This window comes from Sminthopsis crassicaudata, chromosome X (assembly GCF_048593235.1).
Source record: "Sminthopsis crassicaudata isolate SCR6 chromosome X, ASM4859323v1, whole genome shotgun sequence".
Taxonomy (NCBI): domain Eukaryota; kingdom Metazoa; phylum Chordata; class Mammalia; order Dasyuromorphia; family Dasyuridae; genus Sminthopsis; species Sminthopsis crassicaudata.
This window is the reverse complement of record NC_133623.1, coordinates 4,507,697-4,535,465: the sequence shown is the minus strand read 5'-3', so window position 1 is coordinate 4,535,465 and position 27,769 is coordinate 4,507,697. Positions and strand designations below refer to the sequence as shown.

Below are 27,769 nucleotides of genomic sequence, written 5' to 3'. Positions count from 1 at the left end.
GGCCCCCTCTCCCCACCCCCTCGGAAGCCCTGCCCCAAACCAGTTGAGCACGTTTGCTGTTTGCTCTGGCTCCCATCCTGGTTCTCAGTGCCCACTTCCCTCCAGCCTCACCAGCATCTGCACGGGAACCTCCAGGGTCACTCACAGGGGCAAGCTGAGCAGCACTGGGCCCTCCCCTGCAGCAGGGGAAGGACCAGGGCCTCCCCCCCTTTGACAGGCTATCTGTCCCATGCTGACACAGGCTGCAAACTCAGCAGGCCCTGAGAATCCTCAATCTTGAACCAGGGCATCCGATCTTGCCTTCAGACACCGCTTTGCCACCCTGGGCCACCTTGGTCTCCAGAAGCCTTTGGTAAAGGCAACAGGCCAACCAGGGCCTTCCAAGGGCTCTGCCCACCAAAAATACCATGGCTCGCGTTCCACCCCCATGCCCTTTGTCCTATGAGTTTCCCCTACACTACAAGCTCAGAACAATGGAGCTGGCAACAACTTGGAGAGCCCACTTTGCAGAAGAGGGAACCAAGTCCCAAAAGGGGAGGGAGTCGCCGGCAGTCACACGAGCAGTCCCCCAGCTTCAGAACTTCAACCTCACCTCCACAACTTCCCTGCCCTTCTGTAGGGGCTCAGTGATCAGCGTCACTCCCCCTTTCTCCAACTCTTTTCATGACTTTGCACAGCACAGTTAAATCAAGGCAAGACAAGCATTGATTAGGCTCCTGCTGTGTGCCAGACACTGTGCTTGGCACTGGGGGTACCAAAGAGGTACCCGTGGCCTCTGATTTCCAAGGGCTTCCAGCCCAACAAGGGCAGCTTCCCCATCAAGTGAGCAGACAAGCCCATCAGGTTGGAGGATGCCAACCTGTCAGGCAGGCCATCCCACTTCCTCAGGCTGATTTCCATTTCCTCCACAAGAAAATAACACTGGACCAGATGTTCTTTGGTTTCCCTCCATCCCAATTCCCAGCAGTGGAGCCCACAAAAACCAATCCCCAGTACCTTGCCTGTCCCTAGGGCCTAGTCTACAGCCTCCTTCCCAGGGCACTGCTTCTCCTTCTATCCTGCCTTTGTTCCACCAAGTCATAAAGGCCAGGGTTCCATGGGTGCTAATGGGGATGGTGATAGGCCACAGAAATTCTGTTCTGCAGGACCTCAGGCCTCCACTTTGTGTCCCTCCAGACAAGCGGCAGCTGCAGCTTGCCATGAGTGACCTTCATGAGAGAAGTCTAGGCCAGCTGCCCCTGGGGGGCTACTTAGGGACGTCTGGAAGGCCAGGATGGAAAGGGGGCCAGGGCCCCAACAGGACCCTCCCACTCTCTATGCTGGCCTAATCCAATGACCAACTGGTGGGTGGGCGGCTCATCAGGCCCCCTTCTCCCCTGGAAGACATACTGCAGAAGGGCACACGCTTTGTGGTGGAGGCCAATTGTTCTTAAGGACAAGTTTTTCTCTGCTCCCAAGGTTCTTGGCCCCAGGGCTTGGCTGTCATCTACCTCTCCAATCAGCTCTCAGTACCATCCAGCCACATCCCACCCAGACCTTTGGCAACTTCTCCCTCCTGCAGCAACTGTCTCACAAATCAAGAGAAGCTGAGCCAAGGGCTCCTCACAAATTAAAAAAATTAAAAAGAAAAAAGAGCCCGTGGCCACCCATGCTTGAATGCGGTTCTGGCACCATAGCTGCCCAAGCCAGGCACTGCATTTGTGGGCCTTGCCCTCGACCACCCTGCCCCCCTCCATGCCCACAGTGTGGTCCCTTATGGAGCAAGGGACAGACAGCTCCACCAGGCGGTGCCAACTGGCTGAGGCCATGGGCCAAGGTGGGCTAAGCCCGGCCGAGCCAGTTGGGGAAAAGTCCCCCCCGGGGGCTTCCATGACAGGTTGGGGCTCCATCTCACCCATGGTCACAAGAAGCATGAGCGGTACCCAGCAAGGGAGGCAGACACAGGGATGGGGCTTCCCTGGGTGTCCTGGTGGAGAATGGGATCTAGGAGACTTCTGGGAATGAGTCACCCCAAGGGCTGAAAGCTGGGCAGGGCAAAGCAAGAAGGAAGGCAGAAGGAATGAGATCTGCTTGGCACTCCTGCACAAAGCTGTGGGCCTGAGCTCACCCCTGCGGGAAGCCGGGTACTGACCTTCAGCAAGGGATTCCTGGCCTTCCAGGGAGGGCTGCCCTCTTCTCCGACCTTGTGCTGGGGCCCAGGGTGGCAACAGGCCGCACAGCGGGCCCATTGCTGGTGGCAGCGGTGGTTCCGGTGGCCTCCAAGCACACTTCTTTTCAGCAGGCCTGGGCAGTAGCTGCAGGCATCGTGGCTCACAGCTCCCTGAACACTGCACGAGTACGAGCAGGCCCGGAGGCACTCAAACTCTCCGCAGTGCGCCAGCGGCTGGCAGCACACGGGCTGCTCCAACTCTTTGCTCAGAAAGCATTCCGGGTAGGTGGCCGGCTCCATGGGCAGGGAGGCCGAGGGGCGGTAAGATTGGTCCACCGAATGGCGCCGCAGGTCCCTGCAGCCCGCACCCACTGGCTGGAAGCTAGGCGGCTCCAGCGGTTTGGGCCTCAGGGTGAAGGGTTTACCATGTCCAAGGGCCGAAGCCGGGGGTGACAACAGCTTGCTGGTGTCTTCAAAAAACTTCTTCCTATCTGCAAAGGGCATGAAGACGCCCTCTTCCCCAGAAGGGCCCCCCGGCTCCTCACTCGGGTTCAAAACCCCACTGGGGATTGGCGGCAGCTGAGGCTGCAGTTTCCGCTCCGGAGACCACCGCCAACGGCCTCCCCGCGTGCTGGCTTGGGGCCTGGGCTTGGAGGGCCCATGCCCGGGGGCTTTGCACCAGGGGTGGACTCCAGCCGCAGGCTGCCAGGGCCTCTGGCCAGGGCTGCCAGGGCGTTCCAGTGCCATCCTCAGCTCCCGGCTCTCCGCAGCCTGGCTTAAACACTCCGAGGACCTGGCCCTCAGCAAGTTGCTGTTAGGCCGGGGCTGGCTGCAGATACGCTCCCCCGGGCTGGGCAGTCTGCGGTGAGCCGGCACTACAGGTATCTGAGGAGGGGCAGGGAGAGGTGGGGAGGCCGCAGGAGCCGGGGCTGGTGGGGAGGCTGCAGGAGCTTGGTTGGGTGGGGGGGCCATGGGAGGCGGGGCAGGCTGGGAGGCCACAGGAGCCGGAGGCTCTGGAGATGATGGAGTCACAGGGGTGGCTTGGGGAGTCTCAGGAAGTGGAGGCTCCTCTAGCTCCTGCACAGGCTCTGGCTCTTCTGGGTCACCCTTGATCTTCTGCAGCTGGGCCTTCCTCCTCTGGATCTCATTGCGCAGGCTGGTGGCAAAGCGTTCGCTCCTGCGCCGGGGCTGGGCAGAACGATAGCGCGGCCCATGGCTCCTGCGAGCATCTCCCGGATGGCCGTTCTTTACCTCTGAGCCCTCTCTGGAGGCAGCCGGCTGAGAAGCAGCCTCTGGGCCAGAGAGCTGAGCGGCGACTGCTTGGTCAGAGGCTCCCCCGGGCACAGGGCTGCTGGGGGCTGAGCTCTTTGTGCCTGAATGTTGGCCATCCGCCTGCCCGGGGAGCCTCTTTTCACCAGGCTTATTCTGGGTTCCAGCCACTGGGCCTTTCTGTCCTAGGTGGGCACTGTGGAGGGGGGACAGGGTCCAGCAGTGCCCCTCCTGCCTGGTCTGCAGCTCGGCTTCCTCACTCTCCCCATCCCTCTCAGCGTCACAGCGCAGCGACCGGATCTGGGAGGCCAGCAGCTGCTCAGGGGCACTGTGACGGTGGCCACCTAACCCCGTCAAGTGGGCAGGGATGGCGGTCGGGGCAGCGCGGGCCATCTCCTCCTCTTCGGCTTCCGCACTGGGGCTTCTGGATGACGGGGGCTCTTCCACGACATGGGTCTGGCTGGACCACCCTGTCCTCGGCAGCAATCCGGGGTCACTGTGGCCTGACTCGGACGGGCAGCTCACCACACTGTACTGCTCGGCAGACAGACACTCCTTCCAACAGCCCTCAAGCGGCTCTAGGAGCTGGCTACAGGGGCAGCAGGGCCCAGTGGGGAGCTCTGCAGAGAGCAGGGCCTCAGGGTTCCATCTCTCCTTCAAGTACAAGGCAGCACCAGGGACTGAGGCCCTCCGCTTCTCTGTCTGGTGGAACTGGGCCTTGGAAGCCCTGAGACTGTCCCGCCTTACCGGAGGCTGGGGGGGACCCGTGGGGGCCACAGGGAGTTGGGCGGGAAGAGGGAGAGAACCCTCCTGGGGGCCAGGCGAAGGCTGGGACCGGGGAGTCTGGTGTCCTGCTGCCCCAAAGGCTTCTACCCCATCGGGCCCCGTGGGGACGCAGAGGCCATTAGGGGCCTTGGGGGGCCCAAGGCCCGGCGGGCCACAGTCCGAGGCCGCCGACTCCTCTGGCCGCAGGGGCAGGGCATAGTCTGATGCACTGGAGCCCGCGGAGAAGGAGCTGTAGGCCGAATCCCGCTGGCTCTGGTACGCACTCTGCTCCATGGGAGAGATGTGGCCCTCGGGGCCCCCTTGGCTGGGCTGTTCCAGGCTCTCCATGCTGCCAATGGAGCTGCTCTTCTCAGTGCTGCCGTGGCGGGACAGTGGGCACCACTGCATGCACGGGTCACTGCAGAAACAGAGAAGAGGGGCACTCAGAGGCACGAAGGCCAGGCGGAGCCTCACTGCACCTTCCAGAGAGAGGAGACCCAAGTTTGGTCAGCGGGGGCCGAAAGGCGAGAGTGCCGAGCCCTGGAATCACAGGTTTTGTGCGGGCACGTGTCCAGGCTAGGCACTCCTGGGCATCTCCCCGAACCTCAGATTCTTTATCTCTCACTTGGGAATAGCAACCGTGGCCCTCCCACCCCGCCCCATTCCCACTGCTCCAGATCTGCCAGTGCCCACAGGAGGGATGTCAGTGACCAGGAGAAACAGAGGGGACAGAAAGAGGGGATACTGAGCCACCGGAGAAGGGAAAGGCCAAGGGCAGGCTGCAGAGAACAGATGGAGGACAGAGGACAGGGGCATCCAGAAGGACGCCATGGGTTGCACCCAGCCTGAGTGGGGGGCCCTCTGCTCGGTCCCTGCCCTGCCAGCTGGGCCCTGGCTCTCCCTTCCCTGGGGCCGGCCTCCCAAGGGCCCTCACCGTGAGCCTGTGGCAATGGGGGTCAGTGGAAGCTGCGCTGCCACGCCCTGCCCCTTTGGAGGCAAGAGCGTGAGGCTAGCACCTGCCTTCCGTCTTTGCCCTCGGGCACCAGGCCCAAGAACCCAGAGTGGGGTAGCAGAGGCACTTGCCTCCTCTTCCACTGGGCAACACAAAGGTGGCCAGGCTGTCAGAGTGAGAGCACCACACTCCAGTCCCTAGCTCTGGGTTCGAGTTCCTAGTGTACCTTCCTAAGTGTCTCTCTGACAGTTGCTGGTCATGTGACTCCAGGCAAACCCTTAAACTGTGTCCCCCCGCCCTCCCCCATACTGTGACTCTGGAAGACCAAGTGATGGAGGAGCTGCCCCTTATGTGCCCCAGGGACTTCTCCACCCTGTCAGGATTGGACCCCAAAGGAAGTCCTGGAAAGCCCAGCTCAGGCGCCAGGGCTTCCGGGTACCACCCAGGGCCCATCTCCTACTCTTGCCAGGGGCCCCTTCTGCCCTCAGCCCTCGAGATGCCCGCCCTGGAGAAGAGTGCTGTCGGCCGGCCAGCCCTCCAGAAGGCAAAGCCCTGGCGCCCAGAGAGCCAAAGGCTTCCCGACCATGGCCTCGATGCTGTACGTTACCAAGGAGCAGGTGAGACTGGAGAGGGACCTTGGACACTATCGAGTCCAGTCCCCTAATAACAGGGCAGAAAGCGAGGCCCAGGGAAATTGACCGAACAGGTTCCGCACAGTCATATGGTTCAGAAGGAGCAGAATCAGAATTCCAATTCGGGTCCTGTGATCCAAAAAGCACTGGCCATCAGAGCCTCCATTTCCCTAACTGCTCTTTTGACAGACAAGGAAGTCAAGGCCAGGAGGAACTGCTCAACTCAGCCAGCGGGACGAGGCCAGTCCCTGGCCTGGCCGGGAGTCCGGGGGCCAATCCTGTGCTGTGGCCACCGGGTACCGCTGGGCCCAGGCTCTGCCAGGGGGTGCTGCCATGTGGGAGGGCCAAGCTAGCACTCACCTGGAGTCACAGCCCGAGTGCCAGGATAAGCTGAAGGGGTCTTCAGAGAAGTTCATGGGGGCTGCGGCTGTCTCGGGGAGCCCCTCCAGAAGTTTGGCCATGTGCCATGAATGCGGCCTGGCCAGGGGGGTGGTTCTCCTGCCAACAAGAATGGGGAGGAAGTTAGCCTGGGGAGTTGGGGCTGAAATCACTTCCCAAGCAGTTTCCGGCCCACCCCAGCTCCCTCCCCCGCATGTCTGAGGATGCCTTGGAAGGAGAGGGCAGCCCACGAGGATGGCCTAATGGCCTCCGCCTAGGCCTTCAGGTGGGCCCTGGACAAGTCCTTCTGGCTGGGCTCCCAAGAGGAAGTGAACACGGGAATTGTGGGACGCCGAAGGCTGCTCCTTCAGGAAAGGCTCGAGGAAGCCCACGAAGAGGCCCCTCCCGGCCTGCCCCAGGTCCCTCGGCTGCCTCCAATGCCTGAAGTCCTGGCAAGTCCCCCAGAAGTCATATCTCCTCAAAGCATCGCCAAACACCCAAATGGCAAGAAGGGGAAGGGGGCATCCTGGCTGCCATCTAGTCCAATCAAAAACCACAGTGAGGGGCACCCAGCATCTACCTGCAGGCTCCCAGGGACCACCCCCCACCAGGGGTTTGGCTCTGCCCATGAGGATGCTGGTCACAACCTGCCATCTGGATCCACTGCCTGAGGCTCGGCTCTCAGCCACGGCTGACCCCTTGCCCACACAACAGACCCAGGAGACCTTCGCAGCCCATCCTGTCTCCCGAGGGGAGCCTGCACCAAACACAGCCGGCTCCTCTGAACGAGGCCGTGGCACTCCTCTCAGCTCCCACGGATCCACTCTAGCTTGGCCGTCCTCCCTCAAGCACCCCGGAACCACACAGTCTGGCACACACACACGTGGCAACATGTGAGCACACACGTTCACATGCACCCTGCTCCATCTCCATCTTGTTTCCTGGAGCTCCCCCTCCACCCTTCAGGGAACACTCTCCCCCTCCACCAGACCCAGTGGAGGACTGCATCCGTGCTCCCTTGGAGATAGAGGGCTGCCAGGGAGCTCATCCTTTTCCCAGGGTCCTCGGCACAGGACCTGCCAATGGCTGATCCAGTGGTACTGGATTGGGTGCCTTTGCCAAGCAGTGGGACCAGAAAAAACACACGGAGGATTCAAGGACCACGGACAGTGACACATAATCTTAGCCAGCCAATGGGAACCACAGACGGAATGGGAAGGGATCTCAGAGAACATGGAGTCCAGCTCCTCATTTTACAAAGGCCTCATTTACTGGAGGGAGAAGGGAGTTGTCCAAGGTCATGTGAACAGTACAGCAGAGCCAGAACTAGAATCCGGGTCCTCCACGAGAGCCCATGGCCCAGGCATGCTACTGAGAAAGGGCAAACCCCAGCTGGCAGGGAGGTACCCCTTGGGAAGATCCAGTGGGGAGGGGAGAAGAGGGAGGGCCCTGGCAGGAGGGAATGGGGCAATTCTGGCTCAACAGCAAGACCCAGAGTCCCAGGGCCAGGTTTGAGGCCCGGTGCCGTGCCCTGCTCACCAGCCGGCTGTGTTGGGCAACTGGGCTGGGGAAGACAAGATGCAGCCACTAGGCGAGTGTTGGATGGACCATCAAGTCAAGGAGGGATGTCCTGGGCCAACCCGGGAGCGATGGGAAGAAGAAGCCGAGAGGCTGACTGAGGCCATTTGTCACAACTACCTTTCCCGAGCTGCCCCCACAGACGTGGGCTATCTGTGGAGGAAGGGGGCTCTCAGCTCCCCTTGGGAAGGCTTGGCCGGACTGAATGGAAACGGGGGGGGGGGGCAGGGACTCACTTCCTGCGAGAGACCAAAGACCTCGAATGCAGAACTCGATTGAGCCCCAAGCCGGACTTTGTGGGGAGCCGGGCCTTCCCCTGGCCCAGGTGCTGGACTACGGGATGGAGTGGGCACGTGCTGAGGAGATGGGCTTGGACTCTGGCTTAACCACACCTTCCGAGCACACATGAGAGTGAGAGTGGGCACTAAGGTGGAGGCGGGAAAGGCATGGGGGAACATCTGGGCTTTTTAAACACATGGGGGGCTCAAGCACCACGGACAGTGGCACATGGCCTTTGTCAGCCAATGGGGCTCCACAAAAAAAGACATGGGGGGGGTTTTGAGGACCATGGACACACACACACACCATGCTCACTCCCGTCTCACTGCATTTGCTCAGCCCACCTGTGACAGTGCGGCCTAGGATCACAGGAACACAGTGGAGAAATTGAGGCCCCCAGAGGTGGCACTTGCCCAAGGTCATGCAGCCTGTAAGTGGCCAAGCTGGGACTAGAGAGCCCAACCCACTGCTTTCCCCCTTGCCCGACCCCGCTGCCTGAAGTTACCACCCAAGCCCAGGATGGATCAACTGTTCCCTGGGTCCGGTACCTGGACCCTGCCCAGTGTGGGTGCCGGTTGGCCACGCCCATAGCCCGCTGAGAGGCCGCCGCCAACAGGTGAGGCCCCCAACCTCCTGGCCGCTTGGCTTGGGGAGCTGGGGCCTTGTTGTGGGGCGGCCTCCACGCAATGTCAGCTTAATCATAGAGTCACCAAGCCCCTGGGGACTGTTCAAGGCGACTCTCAAAAAGGAGACCCAACCCCAGCCTCTGCCTAAAGGCTTCCAAGGTACGGCCCTCCTCCCTGAACCAACCTGGTGGCCCAGGCCACTTTCACCCGGCCCCCTAGGGTAGCCTTTCCCTTCTGGGAGCTGCCCCCTCGCCTCGTGCTGCTCTGGCTCTGCCCTCAGGAGCCGGCCATCACAAGGCTCAGCCCTGTTCCCGTCCATGGTGTCTCCAAAGCCTTTTCTCTATATGACCCAACTCCAGCGTCTTCAGTCAATCACGGGGCAGAATCTCCAGCCCCGAGCCCACCTGGCTGACTGCTGGTCCCCAGAGGGGGTCTCCCCAGGGCGGAGGACAGAGATAGGACCCAGCCCTTTTGGCTCTCCCAGCAAAGCCTAAGTTGGCATCGGCTTTTGGGGTGCCATATTGTATTGGAGGGGCTTGCAGCCCACTGTGGCCCCCAAATCTTTTTTAATCACTTCCTGTACTCTCATACTCCATAACCCTGCTTGATCTGGCACAGGCTCAGGGGGCCTGCAGACACATCAGGAAAGACTGTCAGCAAAGGCCGGCCTGACTTCCCCGGACCCATGGGGTACTCAGAAGCCGTCCTGTGGGTGCCACTGTGGCACCGGGGAGCATGAAGCCCCAGGCGGCTAAGAGCAGAGACTCTGGGCCTCCTGCCCATGTCCCTCCCCCTCTGGGTCTCAATTTTCCCTTCCCTAAACCCTAGGCTTCTCAAGAGGGAAAAGGATAGCCTAGGCTCAGAACCCGCCATTTCACTGGGACAGGATACTCCTGGGGAGGAAACTGCCTCCATCAGTGCTGGCTGGCACCTTCCCCATAATGCCGAGTGGTGAGTGCCCAGGACAGAGATTCAGGTGAAGTGATCTCCCTAGGCCCCAACAGGAAGGATGGGGCCGAGATAGGATGGACCCGGGGCTGGCGTTGAGGTCGGCATCTCTCTGGGCCGCGCCATCACTGCCTTGCTGTCATTCTACAATCAGGGGAAACTAAGCCACGAGGCCTCCACCTAATTTGGGGACATTTTCACCAAAAATCCACGTGCAGGTTCAGCGCAGGGTCACGGGGGCCCAGCTGGCTCACGACCCCGGGCACTTGGAAGCCAAGAAACCAGCCCTGCCCCCCACACCCTGCCAGCCTCTCGCTACCCTGCTTGGTAATGTTGGCAGATGCCTCGCTCCCTGATCCTTCCAGGGCCTCCTGCGGCACCCGCTGCCCGCACCCCCAAGGGAAGAAGAACAAGACCCATGCACCTACCACAGAAGTCACCTGGGATGAAGGGTTACCCTGGGGGAGCCCAGCGTCTAATCCGTTGCCCCCTCACTCAGTGGGGGTCATCGAGGGCACCACAGGCAGGCTTAGGCAGAGCCTTCAAGCCCCGGTCCAGGCCGCTCAGTTGCACCCTGGCTGTCCCGGTTCCCAAAACAGAGAGGGGGGAGCTGGCGGGCCGGAGGGCAGCTGCCAGGGGCACCCGGGGCCCCACATCCTCCTGGAAGCTGCATGGGACTGCTAGGGCCACCCTTCGGCAGTGGCTGGCAGAAAGAAGGATGGAGGCGCAGGCGGGCAGCATAAACAGCCCCCCCGGCCCCTCCGGCCCTGCCCCGTCCCGGCAGCCAATGAGCAGGCTGGGCTCCCGGCCATGGCGAGGACTCAGGAAAGGAGCAAGGAAGTGATGTTTGGGAAAGATAAAGCGGGTGTCCAAAAGGAATTTTTAAAAATACACGTCCAAGTGGGAGCGGCGAACGCCCGGGACCCAGACGCGCTTCAAAGAATTCCACGGCTTCCTGGTCCAGGGGACCCCACCCGTCCAGCTCCCTGACGGGCTCCTGGCCGGCCCGCCAAGGCGGGGGCACGCGCAGACTCCAGCCGGAGAAGGGGGGAGGGTGCCATCACTGGGAGTGCCTCTTATTGGGCAGAGGGGGAAACTGAGACCAGGGAGGGGGCGACACTTGCTAAAGGGTGAACGGAGTTAAGTGGCAGAGTTCCCAGGCCGCCCCCCAGCTGCCCATCTGTGGGTGGTGATGCTCCAGGGGCTGAGGACCGCTCCCCAGAGTGGCCAGGGAGAAGCAAGTGCAACTGCCCGAGGCCCCTCCTGGTCTGGGAACCGAGGGGGGCCTCACTGGGACCCCATTCCAATCTGGGCTCTTCCGTGTGGGCTCAGAGAAGCCCTTTCCTCAGGTCTGCATCTTCCTGTCCCAGGAGGTTGGACTAGGGGTCCTGGAGCCCCCTTCTGTCCCCGCCAGTCCCCAGCGGCCTGGGCGTGGGATCCCAGAAGTCCGGAGTTTTGTTCCTACCAGGCCATCCTCCAGCACTGATTCCCAATCCTCCTATACCTTGAAAAGCAAAGGTTGCACTTCCTTTGCCGCCCGGGGACCAGGGCTTTCCCGCTCTGCCACTGGCTGGCCCTGGGCCCGCCACCCCCGGGGCACCCTGTGGTCCTGCCCAACCTGCCCCAGGAGCTCTTTCTGTCCCCACGGGGAGCCCGGCTCTGCTGAGAAGCTCCTCCTCCCTCAGCCTCCCGGGCCGTTTGCCTTCCTTACTGTGAGGGGTCGTTGGGAAGCCCGGGGGAGGCAGGGGAAAGCGTTCGGTCCCTCTGGGGCCTTTCATTGGGTGGGGGTTTCTCCGGCCAAGTCCCTGGGCCGGGCTCCTGAAAACACATGCCAACCATTTGGTGCCTCTGGGAGCCGGTGTTCTCCCGGGGTGGGTGGGGGCAGAGAGGAGGGAAAAAGCAAATGCCGCATCACCCAGGAGGGAGAACAAGATAACAACTGGGGGGGGTGCTGGAACCCAGAGTGAGTGAGGGGGGTTGCTGTTCAGTCAGCTTACAAAGACAGATGAGAGGAGCCAGACAGGGCAAAGGGTTAATGCCACACTGAAGAGAGGTAAGAGGGAGCCACTGAGTCTTCTTGAGCAGAAGACTGGCACGGTCAGATCTCAAGGTGCTTTAGGAAGCCTGATTTAATAGCCATGTCAAAAGTGAACCCAGAGAAGGGAGAAATGGGAGCAGGAAAATCCCCACCTTGGGAGCCTAGTGGGAGCGTCCCAGAAAAGTGAGGAGGGTCTGACTACACCAGGGAAAGGAGCCGGCAGCACTAGGACTTGGCAGCCAAAGAGCATCTCGGGGGGAGGACGAGGATGGCGCTCACAGCTGAGCCCGAGGGACTGGCACAAGGGCGCCCCTGACAGGAACAGGGTGGCTGGGAAGAGACAAGATCTGGCCACGAAGCCGGGGATGTCTCGTATGGGATGTCAGGCCCCAACTTTCACGAGGGCTGGCTATTTCGATCTAGGAGCCACCGTCTCCATTGTGGGACTACCCACCAGACTGATGGGAGCCAAGGAGATCAAGTGAGGGGGGGGCAGCAAAAAGGACAGTAGAGTCTTTGCTTCCGGGGGCCTGGCCAATCCCTGCTCTTCGTCAGATGCTGCCGAACCCTCGGGGATCAGCCAGTGGGGCAAGTGGGAACAGACCAGCTCTGTCTCCCCAGTGCTGGCTAGCCGGTGAGGAAAGGAGGTGGTGTACAGCCCACCAGTTTGCTGCTCACTAGTGCTGCACCTCAAAGGGCCCGCTCTTGCTGCTGGCATCCCTCAGCACCCCACTTTCTGCTCCGTCAGGGCTCTGAGCTTCATGACAGCCCCAGGAGTGTGGCCGTGCATGTATCCCCACTGTAAAGGTTCTGAAAAATGAACTCCCTGGCTCACATAATCAGAGGAAGGGGGCTGAAGCAGCATGGGAAGGCAGGTTTCCTAACTGCTCCTCTGCCATGCCGTCACACCCCCCAGCGAGCGGTCCAGCCCCAGCACTGCTGCACCGCTTCTCGCCAAGGCCTCATGGCTGCCCAGCCCTGCTGTGTACATCCTTCCCATCTTCCTTTTGCTGCCTCCCAGGTCAGCTCTCCTAAGTGCTTAATAAATGACTGGTGGTTAGATGCTCCTCGGCGATTTCCTGTGATCCTACGGCCCCAGCGTTCTGCTCTGTGCAGATGAGCCACAGTTCTTCACTTGGGCCTCCCCCCCAGCTAGGCCCAGGGCCCCCCAGCCTCCCTGTCGGCCCCTCAAGACACAGGCTCCCAGAGGGCAAGGATGTTCTAGCTTTGGCTTTTGAGTCCTCGGCACTTGGCGTGACGTATGTGCCTAGTAAACACTTGCTGACTGATGGATCAAACTCACATCCAAAACTCATCACCTTCTCCCCAAAGACAGGCTTTGTTAATGGCGGCCCCCCATCAGGCCCCAAGTCCTCCGGACACAAAGTATCCTCTGCCTCCTCAGTCCGTTTGCACCCCTACTGGCCAATCAGGCACCAGATGTCCAGGAGTCGCCCTTCCCAATCTCCCCAGTCACTGGCCCGCTCCCAACCCTCATCCCCCCTCACACAGACTGCGGCACCCGGCTCCTCCTTGCAGCCAGGATGTCCTGCCCCTGCCCCAGCCAGCCTGCAAGCTCTGCCAGACTAATCTGCCTAATGCACAGTCCTCATCATGGCATTCACTCGCTCACAATTGGCACCCTCCTTCTGGCCAAAGAAAGGCTGCTGTCCTCAGCTCCCTCACCCCCTGAGGTCCACTGCAATCTGGCTCTGATCACCCTTTGCAGCTTCACCTCCCCTACCTCCCTGACACAGGCACCCCCACAGACAGCTCCCTCTTTTCCAAAACAAGACCTGGGCATCTCTGTGCCTGAATGGGGGCTGTGATCCTACTTGGCTCCCAGTGGCGCCGCTACGTCCCCCAAGACAGCCCCACTCTCTTAAGCCCCAGTCATTGGAGCAACTGGCTTGGGTCTCTCAACTCCTTCCTAATAGCCTTGATTTGGGGCATCTTGGATGCCCCAAAGATGGCATGGAAAAGGAGGAAGTCCTCCGCCAGACCCAACACTACCAGGTTTTCTGCCTCTGGACCAGGGGCACTGTTTGAAATTTGGGAGGCAGAGAGAGGAGGACGTCGAACACTGAAGAGTCTGGTCACATTGTGCTACAAGGAGGTGAGGAGAGTAAATCAAGGCCACACCAGGTAGCGCCAAGTCTCAGCGTGGGCACAGGGAGCATGGGCAGGCTGTGAAGCAGAGGCATTGCTGGGCCAGACTGTCCCCTCAACTCTGGCTTTAGGTGAGAGAACCCAGGGCTGGTGAGAAGCTAGGTCTGGGTCAGGGTCAGTCTGCAAACCTCTCTCAGTTCAGCAGAACTGAAAGCCAAGAAAAAAGAGGAAGGGCCCTTAAAAAAAAGGGGGAGATGTGAGAGCCCAGAGAACTGAGGAAAAGGGAGAAGTGAGAAAACGGCCAAGAAGAAAAGGAAGAACTGAGGAAACAGGAGATCTGGGAAAAGGGAGAACTGAGGAAAAGGGAGAACTGAGAAAAGTGTAAAGAGCAAGAACTTGGGAGAAATACACTCAAGGCTCAGTATGATTGATTTAATCCTTCAACAAGGTGTTAACTCAGTGCAATTGATAAGACAATGGTTCTCTAGCTTAGTATGATTGATTTACTCCTAAAACAAGTGTCAGCCCAGTAGAATTAAGATGCTTCTCTAGTTTACTTGTACTTAGTACTTAGTCTAGTTCTACAAGCCTGACACCTACGGCAATGTACTGGTAATAGAGTATATAAGAGCTAAGAGATCTGGGAGGGGGCGGAGTGGAAGATAGAGACCCTGGTGGTGGCTGGCCTGGCCTTTACAGAAAAGGGCCAAGAAGAAAAGGGAGAACTGAGGAAAAGGGGGCATGAGGAAGCCCTTTTGACCATTCCCATCTGACAACCAGATGGGAATCTAAGCATGAAGACAATGTGCTTCACTGGCTTTAAAGTAGGAGGAGCTTCAAGTGTACCCCCTGCCTCATTTTACATGTGAGGAGACTGAGGGTCAGAAATGTGAGGGGGTTTAGTCAAGGTGACTAGAAAGATAGAAAAGGTAGAAAGTGGTCTGGGGATGGCGAAAGCTCAATGACAGGGAGCTCAGGGATTGGCAGAAGTGGACAACAAAAAGGGAGGTGGAAGGGATGGTCCCAGAGTGCCTTGCAAAGGGAAGCCATTCTCCAGGAGGCCAGCCTCCACCACCAACTTTCAGGAATGATCTGATCTAAACCTCCCCTTTACGGATGAGGAAACAAAGGCTGCCTTGCACAAGTCTGAGCAGGTAAGACCTGAGAGTGGTGGTGATGATGATGACATTTACACAGTGATTACTATGTGCCAGGCACTGTGCTAAGGGCTTGACAATGACCACATTTGAACACCTGAGAGGCAGGTGCTATTACTGTCCCCATTTTACAGCTGAGGAAATTGAGGCAGTCAAAAAAGTGAAGTGACTGGCTGCAGGTCACAGAGCCAAGAAGTGAGGCCACATTTGAACTCAAGCCTCCCCGACTCCAGGCCCAGCTGCCACTATGTCTTGGGGCTTGGAGTTCCATAGCCTTTCTACATCCCCAAGGCCCAAGAGCACGGAGCTGCTCCTCGAGGCAACTGTGGTTCCTGTTGCTCAATAGAAACTGGGATGGAGGTGAGGAGGCTGGAAGTCGATGGCGGCCCTTTCCTCCTCTGAAAGTGGATAAGGAGCAGCACAAAGGCTCAGCCTCGATTAGCCGTGTTTACTTTCAGCATTCCTCCCGCCTCCCCCCAAAGAGCCACATGAAGGGCCGGCGGGCTGGCCCGGTGTGCCAGGAAGAGGGGCTGGGAGAGCGGCTGCTGGGCGGAACAATGCTCTGCTTGTTTATCTGCAAAAAGAGGGAAAAAAAACAGTCGCCCCTCTTGGGAGGAAGGAGGCAGTCCAGCCTCGCAGGTCTCACCCTGGGGGCCGGAGCTGCCCGCATCACGTCAGCAGGGCTCTGCCGGCCCAGGTGAGGTGCTGCCATTTCCAGCTTTTGGGAACCATGAGGGAGGTAGGCCAGGAGGCTGACAGCCTGTGTCAGAGGCCCCATGGGACCTTCGGGAAATTGCTCCCCCCTCTCTGCTTTCCCTTGTTTTTTAGACTATGTGAACCCCGCTTCTGTCTTCTAGCTTTGGACCAGAGCCTAGAACTGGGCAAGAACCCCCTTCTCTGAAGCCAATTATATGCTACTGACAGTGGTGGAGAGCCTGACACCAGTGGGTGCGTGGATTGGCAGGGCTGTGTTTCTTGTGTGAAAATGCTCTGACAGCTGGGATGGCTCCCACACAGGAAGGGTGCCCCATATTCCTGGCCCCAAGGCCTGCTTGCTATCCATTAATGCATGCTGCTGGCATCAGGACCCAGCTCCTCTGACGCAGAGAAAAAGGCAGAGAGAGAGAGAGAGACAGAGAGAAACATGGGTCACACACAGAGACAGATACAAAGAGAAACATGAGAGACAGAGAGAGACAGAGACGAAGAGACAGAGACAGAGAGACAGAGAGAGACAGGGACAGAGACAGAGAGACAGAGACAGAGAGAGACAGAGACAGATACAAAGAGAAACATGAGAGACATAGAGAGAGACAGAGAGACAGAGAAACAGAGAGACAGAGAGGGAGACAGAGACAGAGATAGAGAGACAGACAGAGAGACAGAGGGAGGAGAGAGGCAGACAGAGAGACAGAGAGACAGAGTTAGCTAGGCCTGTCAGTGAGAGTTGTTCAGAGGCTTTTCATGTTCCTGCTCCAGTTCCTATCTGGAGGATTGTGGCATTTGGGGAAGGAGATTGCTCTGGAACGTAGTAGCCTGGGGTTCTCTCTTCCATGGGTTTCCTGTATTTCTTTTACCCACTGCCTCCTTCACAGAGGGACATGCAAGTACTGGTATCCAGGATGGTGCGGTGCTGTCTGGGACATAGGTGCAGGCCCCAAGACCTCCCACTTTCCCTGCAGCTGCAGCATCCATTACTCAATAATTGCTCTCAGGACTGGCAGCCATTCATAGTGTGGGTCACACTTCAGGGTGTACCAAGAAATCACTTTCCACAGTACATGATCTGTGAAGTTTTGGCTGCAGCACTTTCCCCTCCAGTCCCAGCCTGGGGCTTGAGCTGCCCTCCCAGCTCCCACACTCAGTCCCAAGGCCCTTCCCCACTGGGAACCTGCTCTCTCTCTCCTCACAGACCCTCTGCACTGGTACAACTTACTAAGCCCCCCTCCCCACCAAGGCAAAGAATTCTGAGGGCCCCCAGTTTTGGTTCTAAGAATCTTCCCTCTCCATTCAACAGCAGATGATGATACCTGTGGCCTGGGACTCATGTGCCCACTCTGCTCCCAGTACCTAGAACAATGTGCCCTGGTCACGAGCTGGCTCTGAAACGGAGCTGCGGTTGTCATGCAGACAGGTCAGGGATCAGATTCCCAGGAGGTCATTCACCTCAGCTCCCAAGATGTATCCAGAGACCAGGTGTCACACTCCGGGCCTACTGCCGTTTGGGCCTCAGGTCATCCCTCATCTGGAGGACTTTCCTCAGCTCTGGGGGTGCCAGTTTAGGAAAGCCACTGTGAAGAGGAAGAGGCTTTAGGAGGGCAACCAGCACAATGGAGGGCCTTGAGCTGGAGCCACTGAGCAGAGGACCTGGTATAGTCTGGAGAAGAGAAAACAGCAAGGTCAGGAAGGCTGCCTGAAAGCCATCAGCTGGGAGAGGGATGAGCCTCCTCTGGCAGAGACCACAACAAGGATAAAAGGGGGATGTTCCAGAGAGGCTGAGTTAAGTTTGGGATTGGGAGAAAGTTGATAGTTGCCAGAGCTGTTCCGAGCCAGGATGGGCTTCCTCAGGGCCCTGGGGAGAAGAGGGCCCCTTGTGGGACAGCTGGCACTATTTGGTCACTGAGAGCCCTTCAAATCCACAAAGGCTGGCTTTGGCCAAGCTCTTTCCTTCATGTCAAGCTGCAGAGCCTGGGAAACTGTGCCTGGGAGGCCAAGTGGGGGAGGGGGAGACAGCAAAGAAGGCTGACATGGGGCAGGGGGAGGTCAGCCCCTCATCGGGGCCAATGGAGGGCCATGCAGTGGAGAATCTGGCACTCAGCACAGCTTTTGGTAGAGGCAAGAACAGGGCAAAGCCCCTAGGCTCCATAGACAGAGCACAAACAAAGGGCCAAATGGAGGTGAGACTGAGAGGGAGCATGCTCACTGTCTTCAGGGAGCCCCCAAACCATCTGGCAGCACCTTAGCTAGCCAGAGACCAGCTGTTCCAGTTGCTACAGAGGCCTAGGGGCCTGAAAGATCCCCATCTAACTCATGGAGGTGAGGGACTGTGGGACGGGGAAGGGAGCGGCTTTGGAAAGAGGGGAGCTGTGGGCCTTCTTGAACCTCACAATCGTCCTCTGTCAAATGAGCGGGTTCAACTCTGGGGTCTTTCTGTTCCCTTTGCCAAGTCTAAAGGCAATAATAACAACAAAAAGACCAAAGGGTGACATGTGTGTGCATTGCACATGTGTGTGTATATCCATGCATGTATAAATATGCACATGTGTCTGTTGTGTGAGTGGGTACTGTATGTATGTGTGTGAACTATATTGTATATACATGTGTATATGTGCATACATTGATGTATAGTGAATTGTATTGTGTGTGCGCGTGTGTGTGCGTGTGTGTGTGTGTGTGTGTGTGTGTGTAAGACAACCTGGGGATCTTGGCAGGCCCCAGAGGGCCTTCTCCCCAGTTAAGCTAGTCCCTGAGGCGAACGAGAGGAGCACAGGACGCCTTCCCCTTGGCGAGGGTGGAGACTGCTCTGGCATGCTGCAGCTGCCTCCCTCCCCCTTCTCCCTTCTCCTCCCCACTTTGTTTCCAGATCACTGGCGTGTGGAGGCCTCTAATTGATTACCAAATGTTCTACAAAGGCCCCTGGGGACCTCCCGCCTCAAAGATCTTGATAGCCACACAGGTCCGCTGCTTCATCAAGCTACTTTCCTTTGCTTTTCAAGAGCCTTGCAACCAGACCTCAGATCCCAATACCAATTTCCAACAGGCAATCTGTCACCACAGATGAAGCGGCGGCCTTAGAGGAAGGCCAAATGCCTCCCTTCTGCCCTGCCTCCATCCTTTCAACTGGCCCGGCTTGAGTTCTACTCACAATCTCTCTTGGATGGAGGGCACGTCAATGAGATTATTATTTCTGGAAAACAAAATCTCACTTAAATTAAATTGGAAAAAGTTGCGAAAATCTTGGAGCCAGGGGTGGAAGAACAATGTGGCCGGAGCATAACTAAAGAGGGCTTGCAGCCACTGAAAAGTGGGCTACAGTGGGCGTGGGTTTGAATCCCAGCTTCACCACCTGGCAGCTGGGGAACTTTGGCCAATCGCTTCACTACTCTGGGCCTCGGTTTCCTACTCTGTAAAATAGGACTGGACTCAGTGATCTCTAGGACCCTTCTAGCTCTGGATACCTATTGCTCCTACTTAACACAAGTGTTGAGTGCCAAAGGAAGAAAAGGAAACAGCTTAAAACATCAAGCCCACCCTCAAGGAACTCATAGTCCAGGAATAAGACAAAGGATATATATCTGTGCAAAACCTGGGGAGCAAAGCACTGTGGGACAGGACAACCTTGGAATTCCCAACTCAGCTTCAGCCACAGCTCTGCATATATGTCCATACACATATGTATATACGTGTGAATCACTACAAACCAACTCTCCTGCCAAAGGGGTTCTGTTCCAGCAGACATGGTGCCAACCCTCAAGAATCTGGGAACAGAGGATCCTCCTTCCTAGCGTTCAAACCCCCTGGAGATCAGTTTCCTGGAAATGGCAGTCCACTTTCGTCTCCTTTGCCATTCCCCCAGTATTCCCACCATTTCTCCCCTAGCAACTAGTCCCTTCCTGTTACAGAGATAGGAATCCAGTACTGAATTTTCCCTCGTTAGCTCTTCCAACTTTTGAAGGATGAAATTATCATTAAGCAAAGACAAGAAGCCATTAGCCGTCCTGCTCCTGACAGGGGGGAGGGGGGAACTCCAGCAGATGTCTGGATAATTGAAGTCTTGCGTCCTCATTATTGCTCTGTCCTCTCCTCCCGACTAATTGGCTCGGGGCCCGCACCCCACACAGTCTGCATGCTGCTCCCTCTGATGCCCTGGGATTTTGTCCCCAAAGAATCAGTCTTGGGACCCCAGGCCGGATGCTCCCTCCTCCACTGATCAGCCAAGGACCTCTGATCTGTACCCCTAGAGTACAGAGAAATAGCTGTAGCAACTGAGGGGCCATCCCATGGCCAAGGAATCGGCCCGAATCTCAGCCACAAGGGCAGAACAAGGATGGGGGGCTGATGACGGGCAGATTAGGACTAGAGAATGTAAGGCTACAGAACACAAGGCTCGAACAAGCTAGCAGTTCAAGCTGTCCCCAAGGGTGATGGGCTGCTCTTGGAAGGTGGTGGGACCCCCTGCTGCAGGGGGCTCTGGGGGCTGAGAATCTCAAAAGGATCCTTCATACTGGAATGTTTTGGCTTCTAATAAGTGAAACCAGTCAGCCAGAAATAAGAGAACTTGTGGCTTTTGCTCAGGTTGCATCCTTGTTGACCTCTTGGTGGCCTTTGACACCGTGGACCGCTCTCTAGTCCCTCAACATGTATATTACCATTTGTCCCGGTTCTCCTCCTCCTTCTCTAACCACCCCTTGCCTGTCTATCCTAGAGATCAATCACTTGCTAACCACGGGGGTCCTCCAAACTCTTTCTGTAGGAGGGGATGGCTGTGCCGAGCTGTCAAGGAAAGCAGGGATTGTAAGAGAGGGGGGTGAGAAGGGAGAGCACAGTGGGCCCAGGGCCCAGAGACAAGACATGGAGCAGCGGGTGTGGGGAGCAACAGGGAGGTAGGTTTGGCTGGATCGCAGGCTGGGAGTGGGCTACTGGAGGTCTTAAATTCCAAGATGGTACTGAAGGTGACAGGAAACAACTCAAGGTCATTCCCTCCAAGCATTTAGCAGTGAAGGATGCAGGGAAACAGTGGTGGCTGGGCAGGGGAAGGGTGGTGGCAGGGGAGCTGTGATTTGAGTCTGTGGGTTGAGAGGAAAGGTCCGGCCACAAAGTAAAGCCCAAAGACACATGAGAGAGAAAAACCTGGAGATGGGGAAGGTAGGCCCAAGAGGGGACCACCTCTCCTGAATGAACAGTGTTTGCAGAGTGGTGGGGGACATCATCAGGGAGTGTTCTGAGAAGCCAGAGAATTACAAGGAGCTCCAACTCAGAGAGACCCTGGGTGGACCATTCACCTCTCTGAGCCTCTCTTTTCTGTCTAACAGGACTTGGAAATCTCTGCGGTGCCATCTAAGCTGGTATTACCATCAGTGCCCACACCTTGACAAATGTCCAGATGCCAATCTTTGTCTCAGTGTCCTCCCACTGACTCCTTTTGATCTGGGTCTCAAAACAAGGAGTGAGTCTTGCCTCCAGTGGCATGGAGGACCAAAAGCCGGTTTCCCCTCCTCTCATCCTGGGCAAACAGCCTGGGAAGCCTTTTCTTAAGGACAGGGCACAAATCCAAGGAAGGGCTAGGTGGCCATTTACCTCTTTGGGCTCCCTTAATGGACCCTTGTGGATTTAGCAGGTCCACCCCAAAGCCTCATTCATCCAGGAGGAGGAAGGTGAGGGGCGTGAGGCCCTCTGCCCTCTGTCCTCCACTCCAGGCAGCTGGTGTGTCCCGGGCCCCACGGCTTAAAAAGGACCCTGATTAACATGAGAACGTCCAGAGAAGCGCAATCAGGGCCTCAACTCCAGGCTGCTCAAGTGGTAATCAGGAACGTGGCTTTGCTACTAATGCGGGCGGGAGGAACCGCAAGCTCTCTGCCAAGGCGAACTGTTTGCAGAATCAATCTTTCAGTAATGGAGGCCAGGCTGCTTTCAAATAGGGGAGGAGGTCCTCCAGCTCCATGCAGGATGATCAAACATGCTTCTGATGTAAGGAAAACTCTGATTTACAATAATAGGTAAATAATGAGCATACTTACTCCTGGAACTTAATGTTTAATTATGATAACTATGAATAATGAATCGGAATCATTTTGCCTCCCCAAAGTAAAATTGGGCCATAATGGAAAGGGGGGGAGATGCGGCAGGACCCACCATTAGCATCCATAATTACACATTTGGGTTCGGAAAATGAATAAGTGTCAGGCAGCCCGGGGAACCGACAACGGGGAGGCTCTCGGTGAACGCACCGGAGGCCAATCCACGGCTAATCGGTGCCCACGTATGTGTGCCGGAGACGCTTGATTTTATTGGTATTTATGACATATTACTCCAAAGCGCCATAAACCAACAGGCCCAGGATGAATAGATCTCCCTTTGAAAAAAGGCTGCGACGAGCCTCTGCACACATCGTACACATTAAAGTTTTATGATGCATAGTAAATAAATTAATTTTTACTTAGCAGTGATTGTGTTCCATGGATGAAATAAACCCTCCATAATCAAGCGTCAACTTAGGCCCCGATGCTTCATATTGGGAACACACAGCGGGGGGGAATCTAAGCCCATTTGGAACAAGAGGCTAGATTAGAAACAAATGGGGTTTTGTCAGGCCCACTTAATGGCTGCCTTATTAAACATAGCACATTTCCCAGGAAAGGAGGAAGGAATGGAAAAGGGGAATTACAGGACTTTACGTCGGGGAGTTGCAAGCACAGCCAAGCCCAGGCCAGGAGAAACTGAGTCTTCACCTAGGCCGCAGTGACCCGACTTGGACATTTTGTGGCATCTGTCTACTTTCTTTCGGGCAGATATCTGGAAGCCTAAGCCCCTCTATCTACAATTACAAGATTTCAAAGTCATAGACTCCAATGGCTTTATTTGAAAGGGAAGAAAACCACAAAGGAAACCACGAGGGAGCTATCCAGCCTCAAGAATCAAGGAGCTCCCTGTCCCTGAAGGTGCTTAAGAAGAGGTCTGAGGATGTGGTAGAGATTCCTATTCCCTGAAGCCCCTTGCAATGCTGAGAGTCTTCAATTCTTTTTTTTTTCTTCCTGAGGCTGGGGTTAAGTGACTTGCCCAAGGTCACACAGGGTCTGAGAGCAGATTTGAACATGGGTCCTCCTGAATTCAGGACTGGTGCTCTATCCACTGCACCACCTAGCTGTCCTGAGACTCCATTTCTTAAACCTTGTTTAAAAGCAGCTTAAAGACTGAGTGGAACCCAAACATTCAATGCCCTTCCTGGGCTCAGGGCTGCCACCCTCACTGTTGCTGCCATCTCTTCCCAAGGCAGTTTGTTGAACCATTACAAAGTGCTTTTGGGGGCAGCTAGGTGGCGCAGTGGATAGAGCACCAGCCCTGAATTCAGGAGGACCCGAGTTCAAATCTGGTCTCAGACACTTAACACTTCCTGGCTGTGTGACCCTGGGCAAGTCACTTAACCCCAGCCTCAGCAAAACAAACAAACAAAAAAAAAGTACTTTTGATCCCTTTCTTATCAGAGAAAACCCAACTTGGGGTCACATTTCTAATGCTCCCCACCAAAAGCCAGAGCCCACATCCATGCTGGATGGGATTTCCCCAACCTAGTTTCCTGTACCTAAGGAAGGCCCTACCTTCTCACCAGAAGCTTCCTTCCCTTCTGGGCCCACCTCTTTCATGTAGCCATTCCCAATCTGTCGCTTGGCATGGAGTTGGTGTTGTGCTTATGTGTATACAGTAGGCCGTGAGCTTTCTGAGGGTACCCCTGTTGCCTCACCCAGAAGGCACAGTGTTCCTTCCACTGTTCTGCACAAGCCAAGCTGGCCGCAATTCACCTGAAGGATCTCACTCCCCGCCATCTTTTCCAGACTCCCTGGCACCCTCTCCATAGCAGACCCACCATATGAGCCCACAGGAAGCGCAGTAGCAGAGGGCCAGAAAGGAAACAGGAAGCACGATATCCTGGCTGAAGAATTCCTCAGCCGGACTGCGGGGCAACAAAAACAATCCCGTTTTGGATTCCAACGCTCACATTCCGACGGGACTTGAAGAAACACAACCAGGAACCGACATCTCTAGACCACTTCCCCCCAAGGACTGCTCCCCCCGCTGTGACCCTCATAGCAATTAGGCAAGGTCAGTTCTACAGGCACGATTTCTTTGTTCCCCACCTTCCTTTTTAACAGATGAAGAAACTGAGCTTCAGAGAAGTAAATTAACTTACCCAAGGTCACAGAGCTCTGACCTCCCATCACAGCCACTTATCAAAATCCCACCCAGCCTCGGGTCTGGACAAGTTTAACATTTTAATCAATAACGGCATAAATTGAACACTTATTAAACTTGCAGATGACAAGCGTCCGGTCGGGAGGGAGAATGTGTCGGATGATGGGGGTGGAAGCCAAGGAAGATTACAAGAAGCTCAAACCTCAGGCTGCATTTAATGAGATCAAATGGCCCAGGAATGGCTGGAAAGCCTCATACCTGCCTGAAGAAATGTACTGCCAAGGACAAGATGGAGAGTACAAGTTCATGTGAAAAAGACCTGAGGGTTTGGATGGAACTCCCCCCCCCCCAACCCCAGATGAGTCAGCAATATGCTAGTGCTTCCACGGAGGCTCTGGTCAGCTTAGATCCCACTAAGGGAGGGATCCAGGGGCCAAGACCATGGAAGCAGGCGATAGGTTCAGTTCCGGCCACCACAGGTCAGCAAGGATGGGGAAAGGTAACCAAGAGCTAGAAAAAACTTTAGACTCACAGAATCACAGATGAAAGCTAGAAGGGCCCTTAGAGGGTTTCGAACCCATTTTCCAGATGCAAAGATCAAGATCCACTAAGGGGAAGGGACTTGTCTGGGATCACACAAATGCCAGAACCAGTATTCGCACTCAGATTCCCTGACTCCAAATCCAGCCTTCTCCTTCCACTATACCTCCTATAGAGTATCCAGAGAATATATAATGTCAAGAGAACGGTGGCCGTGCCATACAAAGCCTGAGCAAAGGAAGTACAGATGTTTAGCCTGGAGGATAGATACAGAGGAACCATGACCATCAGCCCTGATATGCTTGGCCCCAGAGGGCAATGGGTACAAGCTACAGAGAGGTAGCTCAAGGTTTGATGTGTGACCAAGAGTTGCATGAAGTCACAACTCAGGGGACTGTGGACCAAAGAGTATGGTACAAATGGGCTGTTAAAAATCTCCAAATCTTATTGTTTTGTTTTTGTTTTTGTTTTTGTTTTTTGTTTGTTTGTTTGTTTTTTCCCCCACAGATCACAAAGGTTTGCTAGTTTATTTATGTGAAAGTACCTTCACAGCCCCAGCCCTGAAATCAGGAGGACTTCAAATTTAGTGCTTAACACTTCCTGGCTGTGTGACCCTGGGCAAGTCACTTAAACCCAACTGCCTCAGGGAAAAAAATACCTTCACAGGCTCAAGCCAATACAATGGAGCAAGGCAGTTGTACTGAATGAACCTCATTTCTTTTTTAAACAAGCCATCTGCCTTGATGTGGATCTAATGGTGCCTCAGTTGACATCTTCTCATAAAGAGATTTCTTCTTGATACAAAGCTTCCCTGAAACTCAAAGTCACTCAGGACAGATCTACTGAGCAGGAGACAATGGGAAAGAACAAATAATTCCCAGTCAGAGGAACTGGCTTCGAATCGCAGTTATTATGTGACATGCCTCAGTTTCCCCATTAACAAAATGAGGGAACTGCAGTAGATCATCCCTAAGGCCCCTCCCAGCTCTCTATCTGTGCTCCTGGGCATGCTTTGCACTGGTGAAACAAAACGGCTGAAACACATCTTTCATCTCCTGACTCCTTCCCTTTGCACAGGCTGGACTCCATTTCTAGCACATCCTCCCTCTCGACCTTGACGTCACAGAATCCTCACAGGGCAGCTCAGGCACACGTCCAACACGAGGTCTTTCTTGGATCCCCTCCTTGCTGGCATTCCCTTTAGTGACCTGTTTGCATCTCTGTAATCCTCCTCATATAATAAATAATACAACCAGGGACCGATTATTCCAAATAACGGGTTCCCTCCCGTTTCCCATTACCATTCTAGATGTTTTGCTCGCACAGGAAGCATGTTTTCTTTAGGTTGTTGGGTTGGAATCTTTCTTCTTCTAGATCATCCTTCGCTTCAGTGTATTAGCATTTCCCAACCACAGCTCTTTCTTCTGGTTCTCTGGTAAAACTCGGTTTCCGTATTCGGCCATGGGATCGATCCCCCATCTCCTCTCATTTTGGATCCTTTTCTTTCATTTTGCACTCTTTATTCAGAGATGCTCGAACTCGTTGCCCAGATCTGGAAGCCAGATGGCCGGACTGTCTTCTCTCGTAAATTGTTCCATCTGTTGATTTATCTGCTTATATTTAAGGTCTTTGATCTGTCTTCTTTGGAAACGCTGCTCATTTGGGGTTTTTTCACCTTTATGCCCCGCACCCCTCCATTGCTCGTTTTCTGACTCCCTCCTATGTTACAGTGGTTTCCCCAGGGGCTGGCTTATGAATGATCACAGCCTCCTCCCATCCTGGATATTCATGGTTCACCAGCCCGGGTCTCTGCCTCAAGGGACTTTTGGGTGGTCAGAAGTGGCCCCGGTTGGATGCCAGACTCTTTCCCTCAAGGTTGGTGGAGGTTGCCCGTCGCCTACCCACAGCTTCGCTCCCCTGGCCTAGAAGATCAGAGCCATAACGCTGGCACTGTTGTGGCCAGAGGGGATTTCTTCGGTTTGGAATTGGGGTCTCCTAGACTCTGGGAGAAGAAGGGGCCCACGCCCATCCTGCCCCGTTCCCTCTGTCCCCTGTTCTCCTATAGAAATCTTTTGGAGCACAGAGTGCTGCCACGCTGTTGGCACTGGAAAGAAAGAGGGGTCCAGAGTGCGAGACTGGGCCTTGTTGTGAGTTGGGGTGGGGGCCTGGGGGCAGCCCAGTGGGGAGTGGAGGAAGGGTGATGCTGTTGGGTCATGGGATTTTTCATTTGGTTTTGACCTTCTTTCGGGTTCTGGGTGTCTCAGACCATAAAGATAATTCAAGTCACTTTCTCCGTGGTGTACAATTTCTGTTTTAGAGAAGTTGGAGATGTGAGGATCACAGAAAACATCAAGTCCTCCATTTTTGGGACCATGTGTATGGCTTGACCAAAATGGACTGAGTTATGACGCTCAGTCGGGAGGCCAGTCCACGGAGCTCACCCATCAGTATTTGGCCGATGAGCCCGGCCTGAGACTGACTAGGGGAAGGATGACAGATACCTACTATGTGCTGGGCACGGCGCTAAGTGCTACAGAGACAACGTACAAGCAACTCAAGCAGTCCCCATTCTCTGAGACCCGATGTTGTACTGGGGAAAGAGGGAGCCAGAGCCGGAGCCCAATGGCCCTCTGGGACACCGACTGTATGATGCCTCCATAAGTCTCGAGTGCTTTTTGTTGCTAAAAGCCATCCTTGGAACCTGCATATTTTCTCAGTGATGCTATTTGGTCATAAATCAAGAAGCGCCATGATCTCAGAAGAATTGAAATTACCAGTGACCCAAACGAGAGCAGGGCAATGCGAGAGCACGCAGATGCGGGTGGTCTCCAGCATGCTGCCCTGCACAAACTAGAGCATCAGATCCCACTGAGGGCACCCTGACAAGGTAGGAGCTCAGCAGGCACTTACTGAACATCCACGTGCAGCCGGCATTGTGTCATTTAGGGGTTGTGGCCCGTGGCATAGTGGGAATGAGGGAAGATGGTTAAAGCTCTCCATTAGGTCCTACTCCACAAGGGCCGAAACAATGGGCCAATTAATCACAATGGAGTTTGGGAATAGCATCAAACAGGAGAGCACTGAGGGCCTTGGGCCAGCCCGGTGAGCTCCCAGATTCATCAAAGGTGGGGAAAATGCACAGCACCAGCCCCTGGGATCACAGAAGCCCATTCAGTTCTCATTTAGAAAATTCTTGTGTCTGAGGCACTTGCTCACTGTAAATCTCTCTGCCATCTTGAGATCTGCGTGCCTCGAAGGTCAGACTTCATGGCAACGGCAGGCGACTGCCGCTCGGGCCCAGCTTCTCTGAGACATGATGAAGCCCCTTGGAGGCTGACGGCAAGAGAAAAGTCAGTGTGAGAGGTTAGGGTAGCTAGAAACAGGGAGAATCCCGGACGGTAGACCGAAAAGGAAGATCTGGTCCCCAGGAAGCCTTTGTCCA

General features: G+C 55.8%; 1 protein-coding gene across 3 annotated transcripts in view; it reads right to left on the bottom strand.

Annotated features, from left to right (window-relative positions):
- SHROOM4 (shroom family member 4) overlaps window positions 1-27,769 on the bottom strand; it is a 138,117-nt gene that overhangs the window by 13,135 nt on the left and 97,213 nt on the right. For 2 of the 3 annotated variants that reach the window (XM_074276950.1, XM_074276951.1), the window contains exons 3-4: window positions 6,128-6,265; window positions 2,132-4,601 (exon numbers count right to left, since the gene is read on the bottom strand). In XM_074276950.1, coding sequence (XP_074133051.1) covers window positions 2,132-4,601; window positions 6,128-6,265 — 2,608 coding nt within the window. Of the gene's footprint in view, window positions 1-2,131; window positions 4,602-6,127; window positions 6,266-10,004; window positions 10,288-27,769 lie in introns of those variants that run through there. The other variant, XM_074276952.1, reaches the window with a different exon arrangement.